At 43.3% G+C, this 19,375-nt stretch overlaps 1 protein-coding gene across 7 annotated transcripts in view; it reads right to left on the reverse strand.

The window, feature by feature from the left end:
• tnrc18 (trinucleotide repeat containing 18) overlaps nt 1-19,133 on the reverse strand; it is a 95,907-nt gene extending 76,774 nt beyond the window's left edge. For 6 of the 7 annotated variants that reach the window (XR_016486148.1, XM_090197938.1, XM_090197939.1 and 3 more), the window contains exons 1-2: nt 18,903-19,133; nt 16,768-17,100 (exon numbers count right to left, since the gene is read on the reverse strand). Coding sequence is in view for 6 of the 7 variants with exons in the window: in XM_090197938.1 (XP_090054064.1) it covers nt 16,768-16,966 (199 nt within the window). In the remaining variant the exon portion in view is untranslated. Of the gene's footprint in view, nt 1-16,767; nt 17,101-17,747 lie in introns of all 7 variants that reach the window. The other variant, XM_090197937.1, reaches the window with a different exon arrangement.
• Nucleotides 19,134-19,375: the final 242 nt, after the last annotated feature.

Here is a 19,375-nt window from a genome sequence, read left to right on the forward strand (position 1 = left end):
TATGAATGACAGTAACCTAAACCTGTCACTGTTACATTGAACTGGGTGAATATGAATGACAGTAACCTAAACCTGTCACTGTTACATTGAACTGGGTGAATATGAATGACAGTAACCTAAACCTATCACTGTTACATTGAACTGGGTGAATATGAATGACAGTAACCTAAACCTATCACTGTTACATTGAGCTGGGTGAATATGAATGACAGTAACCTAAACCTGTTACATTGAGCTGGGTGAATATGAATGACAGTAACCTGTCACTGTTACATTGAACTGGGTGAATATGAATGACAGTAACCTAAACCTGTCACTGTTACATTGAGCTGGGTGAATATGAATGACAGTAACCTAAACCTGTTACATTGAGCTGGGTGAATATGAATGTCAGTAACCTAAACCTGTTACATTGAGCTGGGTGAATATGAATGACAGTAACCTGTCACTGTTACATTGAACTGGGTGAATATGAATGACAGTAACCTAAACCTGTCACTGTTACATTGAGCTGGGTGAATATGAATGACAATAACCTAAACCTGTCACTGTTACATTGAGCTGGGTGAATATGAATGACAGTAACCTAAACCTGTCACTGTTACATTGAACTGGGTGAATATGAATGACAGTAACCTAAACCCATCACTGTTACATTGAGCTGGGTGAATATGAATGACAGTAACCTAAACCTGTTACATTGAACTGGGTGAATATGAATGACAGTAACCTAAACCTGTCACTGTTACATTGAGCTGGGTGAATATGAATGACAGTAACCTAAACCTGTCACTGTTACATTGAGCTGGGTGAATATGAATGACAGTAACCTAAACCTGTCACTGTTACATTGAGCTGGGTGAATATGAATGACAGTAACCTAAACCTGTCACTGTTACATTGAACTGGGTGAATATGAATGACAGTAACCTAAACCTGTCACTGTTACATTGAGCTGGGTGAATATGAATGACAGTAACCTAAACCTGTCACTGTTACATTGAGCTGGGTGAATATGAATGACAGTAACCTAAACCTGTCACTGTTACATTGAGCTGGGTGAATATGAATGACAGTAACCTAAACCTGTCACTGTTACATTGAACTGGGTGAATATGAATGACAGTAACCTAAACCTGTCACTGTTACATTGAACTGGGTGAATATGAATGACAGTCATCCAATATGATGTAATAGAAACAAGGCCATGCTTCACAACAGATACCTAATACACACACTAAGTAAATAGTGTATAAAGATTTGAACCCTACTGTGCTTAACATGTCTACTTCATAAAACTCTTGTTACACAGAACAATATAAACACAGCATGTAAAGTGTTGGTTTCATGAGCTGAAATAAAAGATCCCAGAAATGTTCCATACGCACAAAAAAACGTATTTCTCTCCAATCTTGTACACAAATTTGTTTACATCCCTGTTAGTGAGCATTTCTCCTTTGCCAAGATAATCCATCCACCTGACAGGTATATCATATCAAGAAGCTGATTAAACAGCATGATTGTTACACAGGTGCACCTTGTGCTGGGGGACAATAAAAGGCCACTCTAAAATGTGCAGTTTTGTCACAGATGTCTCAAGTTGAGGGAGCGTGCAATTGGCATGCTGACTGCAGGAATGTCCACCAGAGCTGTTGTCAGAAAATTGAATGTTCATTTCTCTACCATATGCCAGCCTCCGCCGTTTTCAAGAATTTGGCCTCACAACCGCAAAACCATCGTGTGGTCGAGCGGTTAGTTGATGTCAACGTTGTGAACAGAGTGCAACATGGGATACGGACAACGGACACAATTGCATTTTAAAATCGATGGAAATTTGAATCCACAGAAATACAGTCGCGAGGCCCATTTTATTTAGGTCTCTGTGACCAACAATCTGTATTCCCAGTCAAGTGAAATCAATAGATTAGAGACTAATTCAGAAAAATCATTGAGACTGCTGCATGTTGCGTTGATATTTCAGAATAAATATCTGATCTGAAATCAGATTCAAAAGACGTCTGCTGACATAATGGGGTATCGGCTATGACATCACACCTGGACTTAGAACACATTTATCTGGTGTGGAGGGTTACATTCATATAAACCACTAGAGCTCCATCCATATAAACCACTAGAGCTCCATTCATATAAACCACTAGAGCTCCATTCATATAAACCACTAGAGCTCCATTCATATAAACCACTAGAGCTCCATTAATATAAACCACTAGAGCTCCATTCATATACACCACTAGAGCTCCATCCATATAAACCACTAGAGCTCCATTCATATAAACCACTAGAGCTCCATTCATATAAACCACTAGAGCTCCATTCATATAAACCACTAGAGCTCCATCTATATACACCACTAGAGCTCCATCCATATAAACCACTAGAGCTCCATTCATATAAACCACTAGAGCTCCATTCATATAAACCACTAGAGCTCCATTAATATAAACCACTAGAGCTCCATTAATATAAACCACTAGAGCTCCATTCATATAAACCACTAGAGCTCCATTAATATAAACCACTAGAGCTCCATCCATATAAACCACTAGAGCTCCATTAATATAAACCACTAGAGCTCCATTCATATAAACCACTAGAGCTCCATTAATATAAACCACTAGAGCTCCATTAATATAAACCACTAGAGCTCCATTCATATAAACCACTAGAGCTCCATCCATATAAACCACTAGAGCTCCATCTATATAAACCACTAGAGCTCCATCCATATAAACCACTAGAGCTCCATCCATATACACCACTAGAGCTCCATTCATATAAACCACTAGAGCTCCATCCATATACACCACTAGAGCTCCATTCATATAAACCACTAGAGCTCCATCCATATAAACCACTAGAGCTCCATCCATATACACCACTAGAGCTCCATTCATATACACCACTAGAGCTCCATTAATATAAACCACTAGAGCTCCATCCATATAAACCACTAGAGCTCCATTCATATACACCACTAGAGCTCCATCCATATAAACCACTAGAGCTCCATCCATATAAACCACTAGAGCTCCATTCATATAAACCACTAGAGCTCCATCCATATAAACCACTAGAGCTCCATCCATATACACCACTAGAGCTCCATTCATATACACCACTAGAGCTCCATTCATATAAACCACTAGAGCTCCATCCATATAAACCACTAGAGCTCCATTCATATAAACCACTAGAGCTCCATTCATATAAACCACTAGAGCTCCATCCATATAAACCACTAGAGCTCCATTCATATAAACCACTAGAGCTCCATTCATATACACCACTAGAGCTCCATTCATATACACCACTAGAGCTCCATCCATATAAACCACTAGAGCTCCATTCATATAAACCACTAGAGCTCCATTCATATACACCACTAGAGCTCCATTCATATACACCACTAGAGCTCCATCCATATAAACCACTAGAGCTCCATCCATATAAACCACTAGAGCTCCATCTATATACACCACTAGAGCTCCATCCATATAAACCACTAGAGCTCCATCCATATAAACCACTAGAGCTCCATCTATATAAACCACTAGAGCTCCATCCATATACACCACTAGAGCTCCATCTATATACACCACTAGAGCTCCATCCATATAAACCACTAGAGCTCCATCCATATAAACCACTAGAGCTCCATCTATATAAACCACTAGAGCTCCATTCATATACACCACTAGAGCTCCATTAATATAAACCACTAGAGCTCCATCCATATAAACCACTAGAGCTCCATCCATATAAACCACTAGAGCTCCATTCATATACACCACTAGAGCTCCATCCATATACACCACTAGAGCTCCATCCATATAAACCACTAGAGCTCCATTCATATACACCACTAGAGCTCCATCCATATACACCACTAGAGCTCCATTCATATAAACCACTAGAGCTCCATTCATATAAACCACTAGAGCTCCATTCATATAAACCACTAGAGCTCCATTCATATAAACCACTAGAGCTCCATTCATATACACCACTAGAGCTCCATCCATATACACCACTAGAGCTCCATCCATATAAACCACTAGAGCTCCATTCATATAAACCACTAGAGCTCCATTCATATAAACCACTAGAGCTCCATTCATATAAACCACTAGAGCTCCATTCATATACACCACTAGAGCTCCATCCATATACACCACTAGAGCTCCATCCATATAAACCACTAGAGCTCCATTCATATAAACCACTAGAGCTCCATTCATATAAACCACTAGAGCTCCATTCATATAAACCACTAGAGCTCCATTCATATACACCACTAGAGCTCCATCCATATACACCACTAGAGCTCCATCCATATAAACCACTAGAGCTCCATTCATATACACCACTAGAGCTCCATCCATATACACCACTAGAGCTCCATTCATATAAACCACTAGAGCTCCATTCATATAAACCACTAGAGCTCCATTCATATAAACCACTAGAGCTCCATTCATATAAACCACTAGAGCTCCATCCATATACACCACTAGAGCTCCATCCATATAAACCACTAGAGCTCCATCCATATAAACCACTAGAGCTCCATTCATATAAACCACTAGAGCTCCATTCATATAAACCACTAGAGCTCCATTCATATACACCACTAGAGCTCCATTAATATAAACCACTAGAGCTCCATCCATATAAACCACTAGAGCTCCATTCATATAAACCACTAGAGCTCCATCTATATAAACCACTAGAGCTCCATCCATATAAACCACTAGAGCTCCATCCATATAAACCACTAGAGCTCCATTCATATAAACCACTAGAGCTCCATCTATATAAACCACTAGAGCTCCATTCATATACACCACTAGAGCTCCATCCATATAAACCACTAGAGCTCCATCTATATAAACCACTAGAGCTCCATTCATATACACCACTAGAGCTCCATCCATATAAACCACTAGAGCTCCATCTATATAAACCACTAGAGCTCCATCTATATAAACCACTAGAGCTCCATTCATATACACCACTAGAGCTCCATCCATATAAACCACTAGAGCTCCATTCATATAAACCACTAGAGCTCCATTCATATAAACCACTAGAGCTCCATTCATATAAACCACTAGAGCTCCATTATAAAACACAAACCACAGAAGAAGAGAGGAGTAGGGAATGCTTACAGGCTGAGTCTCTCTGTTACCATGGCACCATGTCCACTGGTCAGCGCTCACAGTGTGTCTTAGACGAATAGAGGGGAAACAAGATAGCATAAAGCTGTCACTGATAGAATGACCACACACACACACTGCACCAACACACACACTGCACCAACACACACACACACACACACACTGCACCAACACACACACACACACACTGCACCAACACACTGCACCAACACACACACACACTGTACCAACACACACACTGTACCAACACACACACACACACACACACACACTGCACCAACACACACACACACACACACACTGCACCAACACACACACACACAATGTACCAACACACACACTGTACCAACACTTGCTCACACACACAATGTGCGTACATACACCCACGATCCTCTCCTCACTCCCCCACACACAGCAGCTGTCACACACAGAGGGTTGGGCTTGTTACGGGGGTGGTGTGTGTGTGTGTGTGTGTGTGTGTGTGTGTGTGTGTGTGCGTGTGTGTCATGGCATGTTAAAATACCCAGGGTCTGACGTCACTACCTGACAAACAACTCAGCCTCTAAACCCAACTACACACACAGATCCATGGTAGAATTTCACCAGAGATAAAGACCATTCATTCTGGAGAGGAGAAGGTGGGTCACCAGAGATAAATACCCTTCATTCTGGAGAGGAGAGGAGAAGGTGGGTCACTAGAGATAAATACCCTTCATTCTGGAGAGGAGAAGGTGGGTCACCAGAGATAAATACCCTTCATTCTGGAGAGGAGAAGGTGGGTCACCAGAGATAAATACCCTTCATTCTGGAGAGGAGAAGGTGGGTCACTAGAGATAAATACCCTTCATTCTGGAGAGGAGAAGGTGGGTCACCAGAGATAAATATCCTTCATTCTGGAGTGGAGAAGGTGGGTCACCAGAGATAAATACCCTTCATTCTGGAGAGGAGAAGGTGGGTCACCAGAGATAAATACTCTTCATTCTGGAGAGGAGAAGGTGGGTCACCAGAAATAAATACCCTTCATTCTGGAGAGGAGAAGGTGGGTCACTAGAGATAAATACCCTTCATTCTGGAGAGGAGAAGGTGGGTCACTAGAGATAAATACCCTTCATTCTGGAGAGGAGAGGAGAAGGTGGGTCACTAGAGATAAATACCCTTCATTCTGGAGAGGAGAGGAGAAGGTGGGTCACTAGAGATAAATACCCTTCATTCTGGAGAGGAGAGGAGAAGGTGGGTCACCAGAGATAAATATCCTTCATTCTGGAGAGGAGAGGTGAAGGTGGGTCACTAGAGATAAATACCCTTCATTCTGGAGAGGAGAAGGTGGGTCACCAGAGATAAATACCCTTCATTCTGGAGAGGAGAAGGTGGGTCACTAGAGATAAATACCCTTCATTCTGGAGAGGAGAAGGTGGGTCACTAGAGATAAATACCCTTCATTCTGGAGAGGAGAGGTGAAGGTGGGTCACTAGAGATAAATACCCTTCATTCTGGAGAGGAGAAGGTGGGTCACTAGAGATAAATACCCTTCATTCTGGAGAGGAGAGGAGAAGGTGGGTCACTAGAGATAAATACCCTTCATTCTGGAGAGGAGAAGGTGGGTCACTAGAGACAAATACCCTTCATTCTGGAGAGGAGAAGGTGGGTCACCAGAGATAAATACCCTTCATCCTGGAGAGGAGAAGGTGGGTCACTAGAGATAAATACCCTTCATTCTGGAGAGGAGAAGGTGGGTCACTAGAGATAAATACCCTTCATTCTGGAGAGGAGAAGGTGGGTCACTAGAGATAAATACCCTTCATTCTGGAGAGGAGAAGGTGGGTCACTAGAGATAAATACCCTTCATTCTGTAGAGGAGAGGAGAAGGTGGGTAACCAGAGATAAATACCCTTCATTCTGGAGAGGAGAAGGTGGGTCACTAGAGATAAATACCCTTCATTCTGGAGAGGAGAAGGTGGGTCACTAGAGATAAATACCCTTCATTCTGGAGAGGAGAGGAGAAGGTGGGTCACTAGAGATAAATACCCTTCATTCTGGAGAGGAGAAGGTGGGTCACTAGAGATAAATACCCTTCATTCTGGAGAGGAGAGGAGAAGGTGGGTCACTAGAGATAAATACCCTTCATTCTGGAGAGGAGAAGGTGGGTCACTAGAGATAAATACCCTTCATTCTGGAGAGGAGAGGAGAAGGTGGGTCACCAGAGATAAATATCCTTCATTCTGGAGAGGAGAAGGTGGGTCACTAGAGATAAATACCCTTCATTCTGGAGAGGAGAAGTTGGGTCACCAGAGATAAATACCCTTCATTCTGGAGAGGAGAAGGTGGGTCACCAGAGATAAATACCCTTCATTCTGGAGAGGAGAAGGTGGGTCACCAGAGATAAATACCCTTCATTCTGGAGAGGAGAAGCTGGGTCACTAGAGATAAATACCCTTCATTCTGGAGAGGAGAAGGTGGGTCACTAGAGATAAATACCCTTCATTCTGGAGAGGAGAAGGTGGGTCACCAGAGATAAATACCCTTCATTCTGGAGAGGAGAAGGTGGGTCACTAGAGATAAATACCCTTCATTCTGGAGAGGAGAAGGTGGGTCACTAGAGATAAATACCCTTCATTCTGGAGAGGAGAAGGTGGGTCACTAGAGATAAATACCCTTCATTCTGGAGAGGAGAAGGTGGGTCACTAGAGATAAATACCCTTCATTCTGGAGAGGAGAGGAGAAGGTGGGTCACTAGAGATAAATACCCTTCATTCTGGAGAGGAGAGGAGAAGGTGGGTCACCAGAGATAAATACCCTTCATTCTGGAGAGGAGAAGGTGGGTCACCAGAGATAAATACCCTTCATTCTGGAGAGGAGAAGGTGGGTCACTAGAGATAAATACCCTTCATTCTGGAGAGGAGAGGAGAAGGTGGGTCACTAGAGACAAATACCATTCATTCTGGAGAGGAGAAGCAACCAGAGGATATTTATCTGAAATTCCACAAAAAAAAACTTCAACAAAAAACTGTGTGAACAAAATGGCTCCTCTCATGGAAAAGTATTTCAACTGCCAGACTGCGCTGCAACACACACACACACCTCACCTCTATTCCCCCACAGCTACAAATCACACAAGTGTTTAGAGATGGTTGTGGAGCTGAGAAATCATATCACTTCTAATGACCAGCAAGAAAACACACACACACACACACACACACGTAAACACTAACACTAACACACACACACACACACACACACACACACACACACATAAACACTAACACACACACACACACACACATTCCCTTGTCCTCACCACGCTCTCAATGGTTCTACCCCTCCCACCAGTAAACACTAACGATGAGTCCAAACAACAACAACAGCCTCCCCTTGCCGGGCGCTAAACAACAACAACAACAACAACGACAACCTCCCCTTGCCGGGCGCTAAACAACAACAACGACAACCTCCCCTTGCCGGGCGCTAAACAACAACAACGACAACCTCCCCTTGCCGGGCGCTAAACAACAACAACAACAACGGCCTCCCCTTGCCGGGCGCTAAACAACAACGGCCTCCCCTTGCCGGGCGCTAAACAACAACGGCCTCCCCTTGCCGGGCGCTAAACAACAACGGCCTCCCCTTGCCGGGCGCTAAACAACAACGGCCTCCCCTTGCCGGGCGCTAAACAACAACGGCCTCTTGCTAGGCGCTAAACAACAACAGCATCTTGCTAGGCGCTAAACAACAACGGCCTCTTGCTAGGCGCTAAACAACAACGGCATCTTGCTAGGCGCTAAACAACAACAGCCTCTTGCTAGGCGCTAAACAACAACAGCCTCTTGCTAGGCGCTAAACAACAACAGCCTCTTGCTAGGCGCTAAACAACAACAGCCTCTTGCTAGGCGCTAAACAACAACAGCCTCTTGCTAGGCGCTAAACAACAACAGCCTCTTGCTCGGCGCTAAACAACAACAGCCTCTTGCTAGGCGCTAAACAACAACCTCTTGCTCGGTTCTCACTTGAATTAAAGGGTAACTTCACCCAAAAATCGAAATGTCTCAGATTTTCCCCCAAACCTCAGTAGTGGTCTCCTGATGTGGTTTAAGCATCATTGTGGACTTAGAAAATCCAATGTTGTTTTTCTTCTATTAAAACAACATGGTTTGAGAGTGAAAACCCTGAAACCTGGAAAAACAAAACCTTTAATACATTTTTCAAGTTCATGTAGGCTATTTACTTAATTCCATTACAGTTTATGAAATACATCATTTGAATAACAAACATTGTGGCAAATTCATATCTTGCATTAAAACTGGAAATAAGACTAATCTCAAAGGTTACATAAAATTATATATTTTTAAAAGGTCTAATGTTCTCTTTGAGAATCATCCAAAACAAAAATACGCTTTTTTAAAAATGTAGTCACATGCACACTAGTATTTATTGCACGGTAACACCAAAACATCGTGATACCAACATAACATACCGTAGTACCCGTTTCCTACGACACTCCCTACCGATCAATAACAAACCCGCAGTTGAAATCCTGTTGAATTTAAACCCAACTGCCACTTGTCTCTTGAACGCACGCGCAGGTCCAACGTCCCTCTCCGCTTTCATGCGCAGATCACGTGTTGCAGCTGTAATCCACGCGCTAACATCCCCTACCAGTCTTCAGTCGCTCGCGTCTCTCCGTTCCCCCTCTTCATAAACATCTATTCTTCCGTCAGCGTTGGCAGTAGGGATGCAGACACCAGACCCCGATGAGTCATCGTTGTTAGATTTCTACATTCGTTACATTGCTGGCTTCGCTCACTGCTCCAATGTTGATACAATGTATCATTTCATCTGTTATAACCAAGAGCACAGGCCAGTCTGAGTTGACTTTATGTTGATACAATGTATCATTTCATCTGTTATAACCAAGAGCACAGACCAGTCTGAGTTGACTTTGTGTTGATACAATGTATCATTTCATCTGTTATAACCAAGAGCACAGGCCAGTCTGAGTTGACTTTATGTTGATACAATGTATCATCTGTTATAACCAAGAGCACAGACCAGTCTGAGTTGACTTTATGTTGATACAATGTATCATCTGTTATAACCAAGAGCACAGACCAGTCTGAGTTGACTTTATGTTGATACAATGTATCATTTCATCTGTTATAACCAAGAGCACAGACCAGTCTGAGTTGACTTTGTGTTGATACAATGTATCATTTCATCTGTTATAACCAAGAGCACAGGCCAGTCTGAGTTGACTTTATGTTGATACAATGTATCATCTGTTATAACCAAGAGCACAGACCAGTCTGAGTTGACTTTATGTTGATACAATGTATCATCTGTTATAACCAAGAGCACAGACCAGTCTGAGTTGACTTTATGTTGATACAATGTATCATCTGTTATAACCAAGAGCACAGACCAGTCTGAGTTGACTTTATGTTGATACAATGTATCATTTCATCTGTTATAACCAAGAGCACAGACCAGTCTGAGTAGACTTGTATCATTTTTACCAGAGGTCTGGTCTCCAGGGTTATATAAATATGACCCACGTTACCAGAGGTCTGGTCTCCAGGGTTATATAAATATGACCCACGTTACCAGAGGTCTGGTCTCCAGGGTTATATAAATATGACCCACGTTACCAGAGGTCTGGTCTCCAGGGTTATATAAATATGACCCACGTTACCAGAGGTCTGGTCTCCAGGCTTATATAAATATGACCCACGTTACCAGAGGTCTGGTCTCCAGGCTTATATAAATATGACCCACGTTACCAGAGGTCTGGTCTCCAGGCTTATATAAATATGACCCACGTTACCAGAGGTCTGGTCTCCAGGGTTATATAAATATGACCCACGTTACCAGAAGTCTGGTCTCCAGGGTTATATAAATATGACCCACGTTACCAGAAGTCTGGTCTCCAGGGTTATATAAATATGACCCACGTTACCAGAGGTCTGGTCTCCAGGGTTATATAAATATGACCCACGTTACCAGAGGTCTGGTCTCCAGGGTTATATAAATATGACCCGCGTTACCAGAGGTCTGGTCTCCAGGGTTATATAAATATGACCCACGTTACCAGAGGTCTGGTCTCCAGCATAAAGGGTTATATAAATGTTTGGCGTGTACTGTACAGAGGTCACGGTTCGGTATGTACTGCCGTAGAGGTCACGGTTCGGTGTGTACTGCCGTAGAGGTCACGGTTCGGTGTGTACTGCCGTCGAGGTCACGGTTCGGTGTGTACTGCCGTCGAGGTCACGGTTCGGTGTGTACTGCCGTAGAGGTCACGGTTTGGTATGTACTGCCGTAGAGGTCACGGTTCGGTGTGTACTGCCGTCGAGGTCACGGTTCGGTGTGTACTGCCGTAGAGGTCACGGTTCGGTATGTACTTCCGTAGAGGTCACGGTTCGGTATGTACTGCCGTAGAGGTCACGGTTTGGTATGTACTGCCGTAGAGGTCACGGTTTGGTATGTACTGCCGTAGAGGTCACGGTTCGGTGTGTACTGCCGTAGAGGTCACGGTTCGGTGTGTACTGCCGTCGAGGTCACGGTTTGGTATGTACTGCCGTAGAGGTCACGGTTTGGTATGTACTGCCGTCGAGGTCACGGTTTGGTATGTACTGCCGTAGAGGTCACGGTTCGGTGTGTACTGCCGTAGAGGTCACGGTTCAGTTTCGATACAGCGGAAAAACAAAACGCCAAAAGTTACCGTAGCATTTTGTTGTTTATGTAAGAAAATCCAAAAGCGTTGGTACATCCCTGATTCCATATATGATCAGTTGGTACATCCCTGATTCCATATACGATCAGTTGGTACATCCCTGATTCCATATATGATCAGTTGGTACATCCCTGATTCCATATACGATCAGTTGGTACATCCCTGATTCCATATGTGATCAGTTGGTACATCCCTGATTCCATATGTGATCAGTTGGTACATCCCTGATTCCATATGTGATCAGTTGGTACATCCCTGATTCCATATATGATCAGTTGGTACATCCCTGATTCCATATATGATCAGTTGGTACATCCCTGATTCCATATACGATCAGTTGGTACATCCCTGATTCCATATATGATCAGTTGGTACATCCCTGATTCCATATACGATCAGTTGGTATATCCCTGATTCCATATATGATCAGTTGGTACATCCCTGATTCCATATACGATCAGTTGGTACATCCCTGATTCCATATACGATCAGTTGGTACATCCCTGATTCCATATATGATCAGTTGGTACATCCCCGATTCCATATGTGTCTGTCTACCTGAGAGGTACAATCAGGAATGTCAACACGGTATTTTCTTAAATGAAAAACAAAACAAAAACAGGATTGTACTCATCAACAACACTAAAATGAAGTGCAGTGAAATCAATACGTAAAGCACGGCTCAGACATTGAACAGGCCTGTACTGTGCTATAATATTTTCTCACAAAGATTATTTTTGTTTTTTTTAAATGCACACTACTCATAAAGGGGAGGTGTCTGTAGCGCGGTGTGTCTGATTTCCCGCTTCGGGGTCATGTGATGTCACTGTTAGGTACCTCTCAGGAGGTCAGTTCATCTGTAGTAAGGCCAACACAGGGTGCACCCCACTACGGGGTCATGTGATGTCACTGTTAGGTACCTCTCTGGAGGTCAGTTCATCTGTAGTAAGGACAACACAGGGTGCACCCCACTACGGGGTCATGTGATGTCACTGTTAGGTACCTCTCTGGAGGTCAGTTCATCTGTAGTTAGCCCAACACAGGGTGCACCCCACTACGGGGTCATGTGATGTCACTGTTACGTACCTCTCTGGAGGTCAGTTCATCTGTAGTTAGCCCAACACAGGGTGCACCCCACTATGGGGTCATGTGATGTCACTGTTAGGTACCTCTCTGGAGGTCAGTTCATCTGTAGTTAGCCCAACACAGGGTGCACCCCACTACGGGGTCATGTGATGTCACTGTTAGGTACCTCTCTGGAGGTCAGTTCATCTGTAGTTAGGCCAACACAGGGCGCATTGGCCAATTCATTGACCACTTTAGCTTGCTTAAGTGGTCAATTAATTGTCTAGTACTCAGAGAACGGACCCATATCCACACTAGAAACATGTCTAGTACTCAGAGAACAGACCCATATCCACAGATAGAAACATGTCTAGTACTCAAGAGAATGGACCCATATCCACAGATAGAAACATGTCTAGTACTCAGAGAACAGACCCATATCCACAGATAGAAACATGTCTAGTACTCAGAGAACGGACCCATATCCACACTAGGAACATGTCTGGTACTCAGAGAACAGACCCCTATCCACAGATAGAAACATGTCTAGTACTCAGAGAACAGACCCATATCCACAGATAGAAACATGTCTAGTACTCAGAGAACGGACCCATATCCACACTAGGAACATGTCTGGTACTCAGAGAACAGACCCCTATCCACAGATAGAAACATGTCTAGTACTCAGAGAACGGACTCATATCCACAGATAGAAACATGTCTAGTACTCAGAGAACGGACCCATATCCACACTAGAAACATGTCTAGTACTCAGAGAACGGACCCATATCCACACTAGAAACATGTCGTACTCAGAGAACAGACCCCTATCCACAGATAGAAACATAATCCACTGTAAAAAGGGCTGCCTGAAAGCAGAGGGGAGATGAAGTTGATTATCTTGTTGAGTTTCTGTCTCGCTCCGGCGGTATGAATTCTGGGGTCGATGTCGGCTCTAACGGATCAACGTGTTGGAGGCGTTGGCAGCTGCACAGCCGACTCTAGTGGGGCAGCGGAGAGACTGTTAACATTCGACCCACAACTCTGTCCCATCGCAAAGATCTATCCAGTTATCTTAGATGAACTCAATACTATTTTTGAGGAAGTGCATCCTGGCTACGGCGTCTGAAAATGGACAAACAGTACTATTGCGCTTTTTTTTTTCTCCTTCTTGTTTTTCCCCAAGTGAAGGTCTTTTAAGGGAATACGAGAGGACACTCGTTGGGTTGTCCTAGCCAACTTTGGCTGGCCACCAGCTGAACTGAGGCATGCTGAGGCCTTTACACTGACACACACACACTGCTGCTACTGTTTATCATCAATCCTGTTGCTTAGTCACTTTACCCCTACCTATATGTACATAGCTACCTCAATTACCTCGTACCCCTGCACATCGACTCGGTGATCTCTGTATATCAAATGTATTTTATAAAGCCCTTCTTACATCAGCTGATATCTCAAAGTGCTGTACAGAAACCCAGTCTAAAGCTTCCCAAACAGCAAGCAATGCAGGTGTAGAAGCACGGTGGCTAGGAAAAACTCCCTAGAAAGGTCAGAACCTAGGAAGAAACCTAGAGAGGAACCATGTTATTACCTGGTACTCCCTGTATATAGCCATGTTATTACCTGGTACGTCCTGTATATAGCCATGTTATTACCTGGTACTTCCTGTATATATCATCAGATGGGGCCACAGTGTCTCCTGACCCCTCCTGTCTCAGCCTCCAGTATTTATGCTGCAGTAGTTTATGTGTCGGGGGGCTGGGGTCAGTCTGTTATATCTGGAGTACTTCTCCTGTCCTATCCGGTGTCCTGTGTGAATTTAAGTATGCTCTCTCTAATTCGCTCTTTCTTTCTCTCTCTCGGAGGACCTGAGCCCTAGGACCATACCTCAGGACTACCTGGCATGATGACTCCTTGCTGTCCCCAGTCCACCTGGCCGTGCTGCTGCTCCAGTTTCAACTGTTCTGCCTGCGGCTATGGAACCCTGACCTGTTCACCGGACGTGCTACACGTCCCAGACCTGCTGTTTTCAACTCTCTAGAGAGAGCAGGAGCTGTAGAGATACTCTCAATGATCGGCTATGAAAAGCCAACTGACATTTACTCCTGAGGTGCTGACTTGCTGCATCCTCGACAAATACTGTGATTATTATTATTTGACCCTGCTGGTCATCTATGAACATTTGAACATCTTGGCCATGTTCTGTTATAATCTCCACCCGGCACAGCCAGAAGAGGACTGGCCACCCCACATAGCCTGGTTCCTCTCTAGGTTTCTTCCTAGGTTTTGGCCTTTCTAGGGAGTTTTTCCTAGCCACCGTGCTTCTACACCTGCATTGCTTGCTGTTTGGGGTTTTAGGCTGGGTTTCTGTACAGCACTTTGAGATATCAGCTGATGTACGAAGGGCTATATAAATAAATTTGATTTGACTACATTAACTTACATAGAGCCTATATATCTGTGAAGTGTCATTACATTAACTTACATAGAGCCTATATATATTTATATCTGTGAAGTGTCATTACTACATTAACCTACATAAAGCCTATATATCTGTGAAGTGTCATTACTACATTAACCTACATAAAGCCTATATATCTGTGAAGTGTCATTACTACATTAACCTACATAAAGCCTATATATATTTATATCTGTGAAGTGTCATTACTACATTAACCTACATAAAGCCTATATATATTTATATCTGTGAAGTGTCATTACTACATTAACCTACATAAAGCCTATATATCTGTGAAGTGTCATTACATTAACTTACATAAAGCCTATATATCTGTGAAGTGTCATTACTACATTAACCTGCATAAAGCCTATATATCTGTGAAGTGTCATTACTACATTAACCTACATAAAGCCTATATATCTGTGAAGTGTCATTACTACATTAACCTGCATAAAGCCTATATATATTTATATCTGTGAAGTGTCATTACTACATTAACCTACATAAAGCCTATATATATTTATATCTGTGAAGTGTCATTACTACATTAACCTACATAAAGCCTATATATATTTATATCTGTGAAGTGTCATTACTACATTAACCTACATAAAGCCTATATATCTGTGAAGTGTCATTACTACATTAACCTACATAAAGCCTTTATATCTGTGAAGTGTCATTACTACATTAACCTACATAGAGCCTATATATCTGTGAAGTTTCATTACTACATTAACCTGCATAAAGCCTATATATATTTATATCTGTGAAGTGTCATTACTACATTAACCTACATAGAGCCTATATATCTGTGAAGTGTCATTACTACATTAACCTACATAGAGCCTATATATCTGTGAAGTGTCATTACTACATTAACCTACATAAAGCCTATATATCTGTGAAGTGTCATTACTACATTAACCTACATAGAGCCTATATATCTGTGAAGTGTCATTACTACATTAACCTACATAAAGCCTATATATCTGTGAAGTGTCATTACTACATTAACCTACATAGAGCCTATATATCTGTGAAGTGTCATTACTACATTAACCTACATAGAGCCTATATATCTGTGAAGTGTCATTACTACATTAACCTACATAGAGCCTATATATCTGTGAAGTGTCATTACTACATTAACCTACATAGAGCCTATATATCTGTGAAGTGTCATTACTACATTAACCTACATAGAGCCTATATATCTCCTGTAGCCACTGTGCATTCAACTGTTATTTTCAGAAGGACAATATGTTTATGATAGAACGATAGAACGATAGAATGATAGATAGATATATAGATCTTACTGTGATGTGGATGGAGGTTCATGACCGTTGGAAGGAATTTCCCGACGTGGAGGTTTGCTGGGTGCCCTGTGCCCAAGCGTCCGGGCGAGGGAGGGATCCTCCTGGCTGCTGCAGCAGCTCCGAGTCGGTGGGTCTCCATGGCCAACAGGGGAGGAGGAACATGGACAGACCGAGGGGGTCCGAAATCTCGGCCATCCATTCTCCAGTGTGTGGGGGGGGGGGAGTGGGGCGTCCGGAGCTAGCACTGTGTCCGGGATAGTGTTCCCAAAGAGCCGCTAAAGGCTAGGCTGGCGGTGGGTCTCCCTGTGGATCCATGCCCATCGACATCCTGACCTATAAAAACACCAAGCAAATCGCTTGACATACAATCACACCGTACGTCTGTCTCTGGCGAGGTCAGATCATAAGACTAGTAACAGAAGGGTTTTTTTTGGGGATTTTCAGTCGTTTTTACCCAAGAGCCTACCGGAATCTACGGAGCTCGGTCCATTAGAGAGGTAATGACGCAGTTTGGAAAAACACTTTAAAAACTTAATTTACAATCTTCCATAAACGCGCAAATGGGAATAACGGTTAAGCGGTTGTAGAGACCCTTCATATGAGCCACTGTGTGCTAATAATAATAATAATAATGTGATTATTGAAAAGGTATAGTTGACCAGCTGCGTTTCTTCCGCGACTCTCGGGCAGACGGTGAAGCCGTCGCTCTTCCCGCTGACGGGGCAGGGGACTGAGCGGTTAGTTGGAACAGACTGGAGGTATCAGGATCCCAATGATCAAAAAAAAAACCGCTCAGCCAAAAACACTCGTCGTCAAATGGATTCCTTCTATAATATGGATTCCTTCTAGAATAGCCTCGACGGCCGAGTTGTTCCGCCAGCCCTGAACCAGCCAGCTCCACGGACCAAAGATATAAAACCAGTACACCGTAAATATCACAGGCGCATCAAATAGCTATTAAAACAAATAGAGATAAATACGGTTGCAGAAGAGCCCGTCTCGTTGATCAGAAGAGTTTAGCGGTGTGTTGGAGCCTCTTGATCCGCAGTTAGTGTTAAGATATCCCCGATGCCGCCTGGAGGATCTGACCCCAGCCCGTTCACACCCAGACGGCTGTTCACACCACTCCTCGGCGACCGTGTGTTGGTCACAGAAAAGGTTGCAAATGTAGGAAAACACTATTTCTATAAAGATTAGATGGCAGCCTACTGCCGAGTCTGTTTAGTTGGTGTGTGTTTACAACACACTAAACAGCCCGATAATAACATTTAATGTGTGTTTTACGCCAAATGCAGCCAAGCGAGTAGACTCGGCTAGTCTCGCGTTGTTTTTAATGTAGAATAATTATCTAAACGGTAGTCTTGAATGACTCTTATGTAGGCGATCTGAAGCATTAAAACATAATTAAAAAACGGACTTTTCGTGCTGGAAAAGAAAACCTGAATGGTCAACTCGTCCAAATCATCCGTAATTAATCCCAGGTTTCTAAGCAGTTGCTTCTTGTTGTGGACTACATACAGTCTGCTTAGGTACAGGTTAACACAACGCTATTTCAGTGTTATAAAAATAAATATACGCTAAAAGTCTGATTAAAAGTCAAATAATAATTTCTCATTAGTTATTTTAGTAAACAACGGGCTAAATTTGGAATTTTAACCTTCAACCTGGCAGAGTGGCGAGTTGCCTGGTCACACCGCGGATTTTTGAGTCGTGGCAGGCGGCAGATCTGATCAAATATATATATTTTTTAAATCACATTATTTGGACGGTTTATATTTCTACAAAGAAGCGATAATATTTGATTCCGAGGCACCGAGACACCCGGTTAGTGGAGGGGTGCGGTGCTGCAGGCCATGCGGCGCAGGGAGAGGCTCCGGCGGCCACGTTTCAAACTTTTCTCAGGTCCATTATTATGAAACTAAACTTTAAAGCAGTAAACGCTGTTGTTCTCCTGTATCTAACAACGAACAGATCCAACAACAACGTTTCAAAGTACCGATAAACACAGCCACCCCCCCGCCTTTTTTTACTGATTAACCTTTAAGCAGAAACATGTTAAAACAGTTTTTTTTTAACAAGGTTTTGCGATGTTAGGCGACGAGAGTGACAGTACGGAGAACAAGTTAGCCTCTTACTTGAGAAGGAAACGTGTTTAGAAACCAGTAAAAATCCGTATTTTGGTCTGAATCGATCCTTTGGTTCTGTACTGTTATCAGGCCGTTCTGTTCTGTGGTCCATCTGGGCCGTCCTAAAGGAACGGGGGGGGGGGGGGGGGGGGGGGAGAGACAAGGCCCCTCGTCAGACCATTAAAATCCTCCGCAATGAAACGCGCATTGTTTTTACAAGGACCTCCGCAACTCACTCTCTGATTGGCCGAGGGAGGTGTCAGTCACCCGGATGTATACACTTGGGTCCAGCGCCAGCTCTATAAAAACCAATTATGGCCCAAGGAGTCTGACTGTTTCAAATGGCCCCTACCTTCAAAAACAAGCAGTGGGAATTTTGGGGGGGAGTCGGTTTCCAGGCGGCCCTGGTGTTCCTTGCTGATAGAAGTAGACTGTGTAGAGAGAGTTCAGGACCGCAGCAGAGACTCACACAGCTCTGCAGT

Source organism: Oncorhynchus mykiss, chromosome 13 (genome assembly GCF_057628025.1).
Source record: "Oncorhynchus mykiss isolate SJ-2025 chromosome 13, ASM5762802v1, whole genome shotgun sequence".
Classification (NCBI taxonomy): Eukaryota; Metazoa; Chordata; class Actinopteri; order Salmoniformes; family Salmonidae; genus Oncorhynchus; species Oncorhynchus mykiss.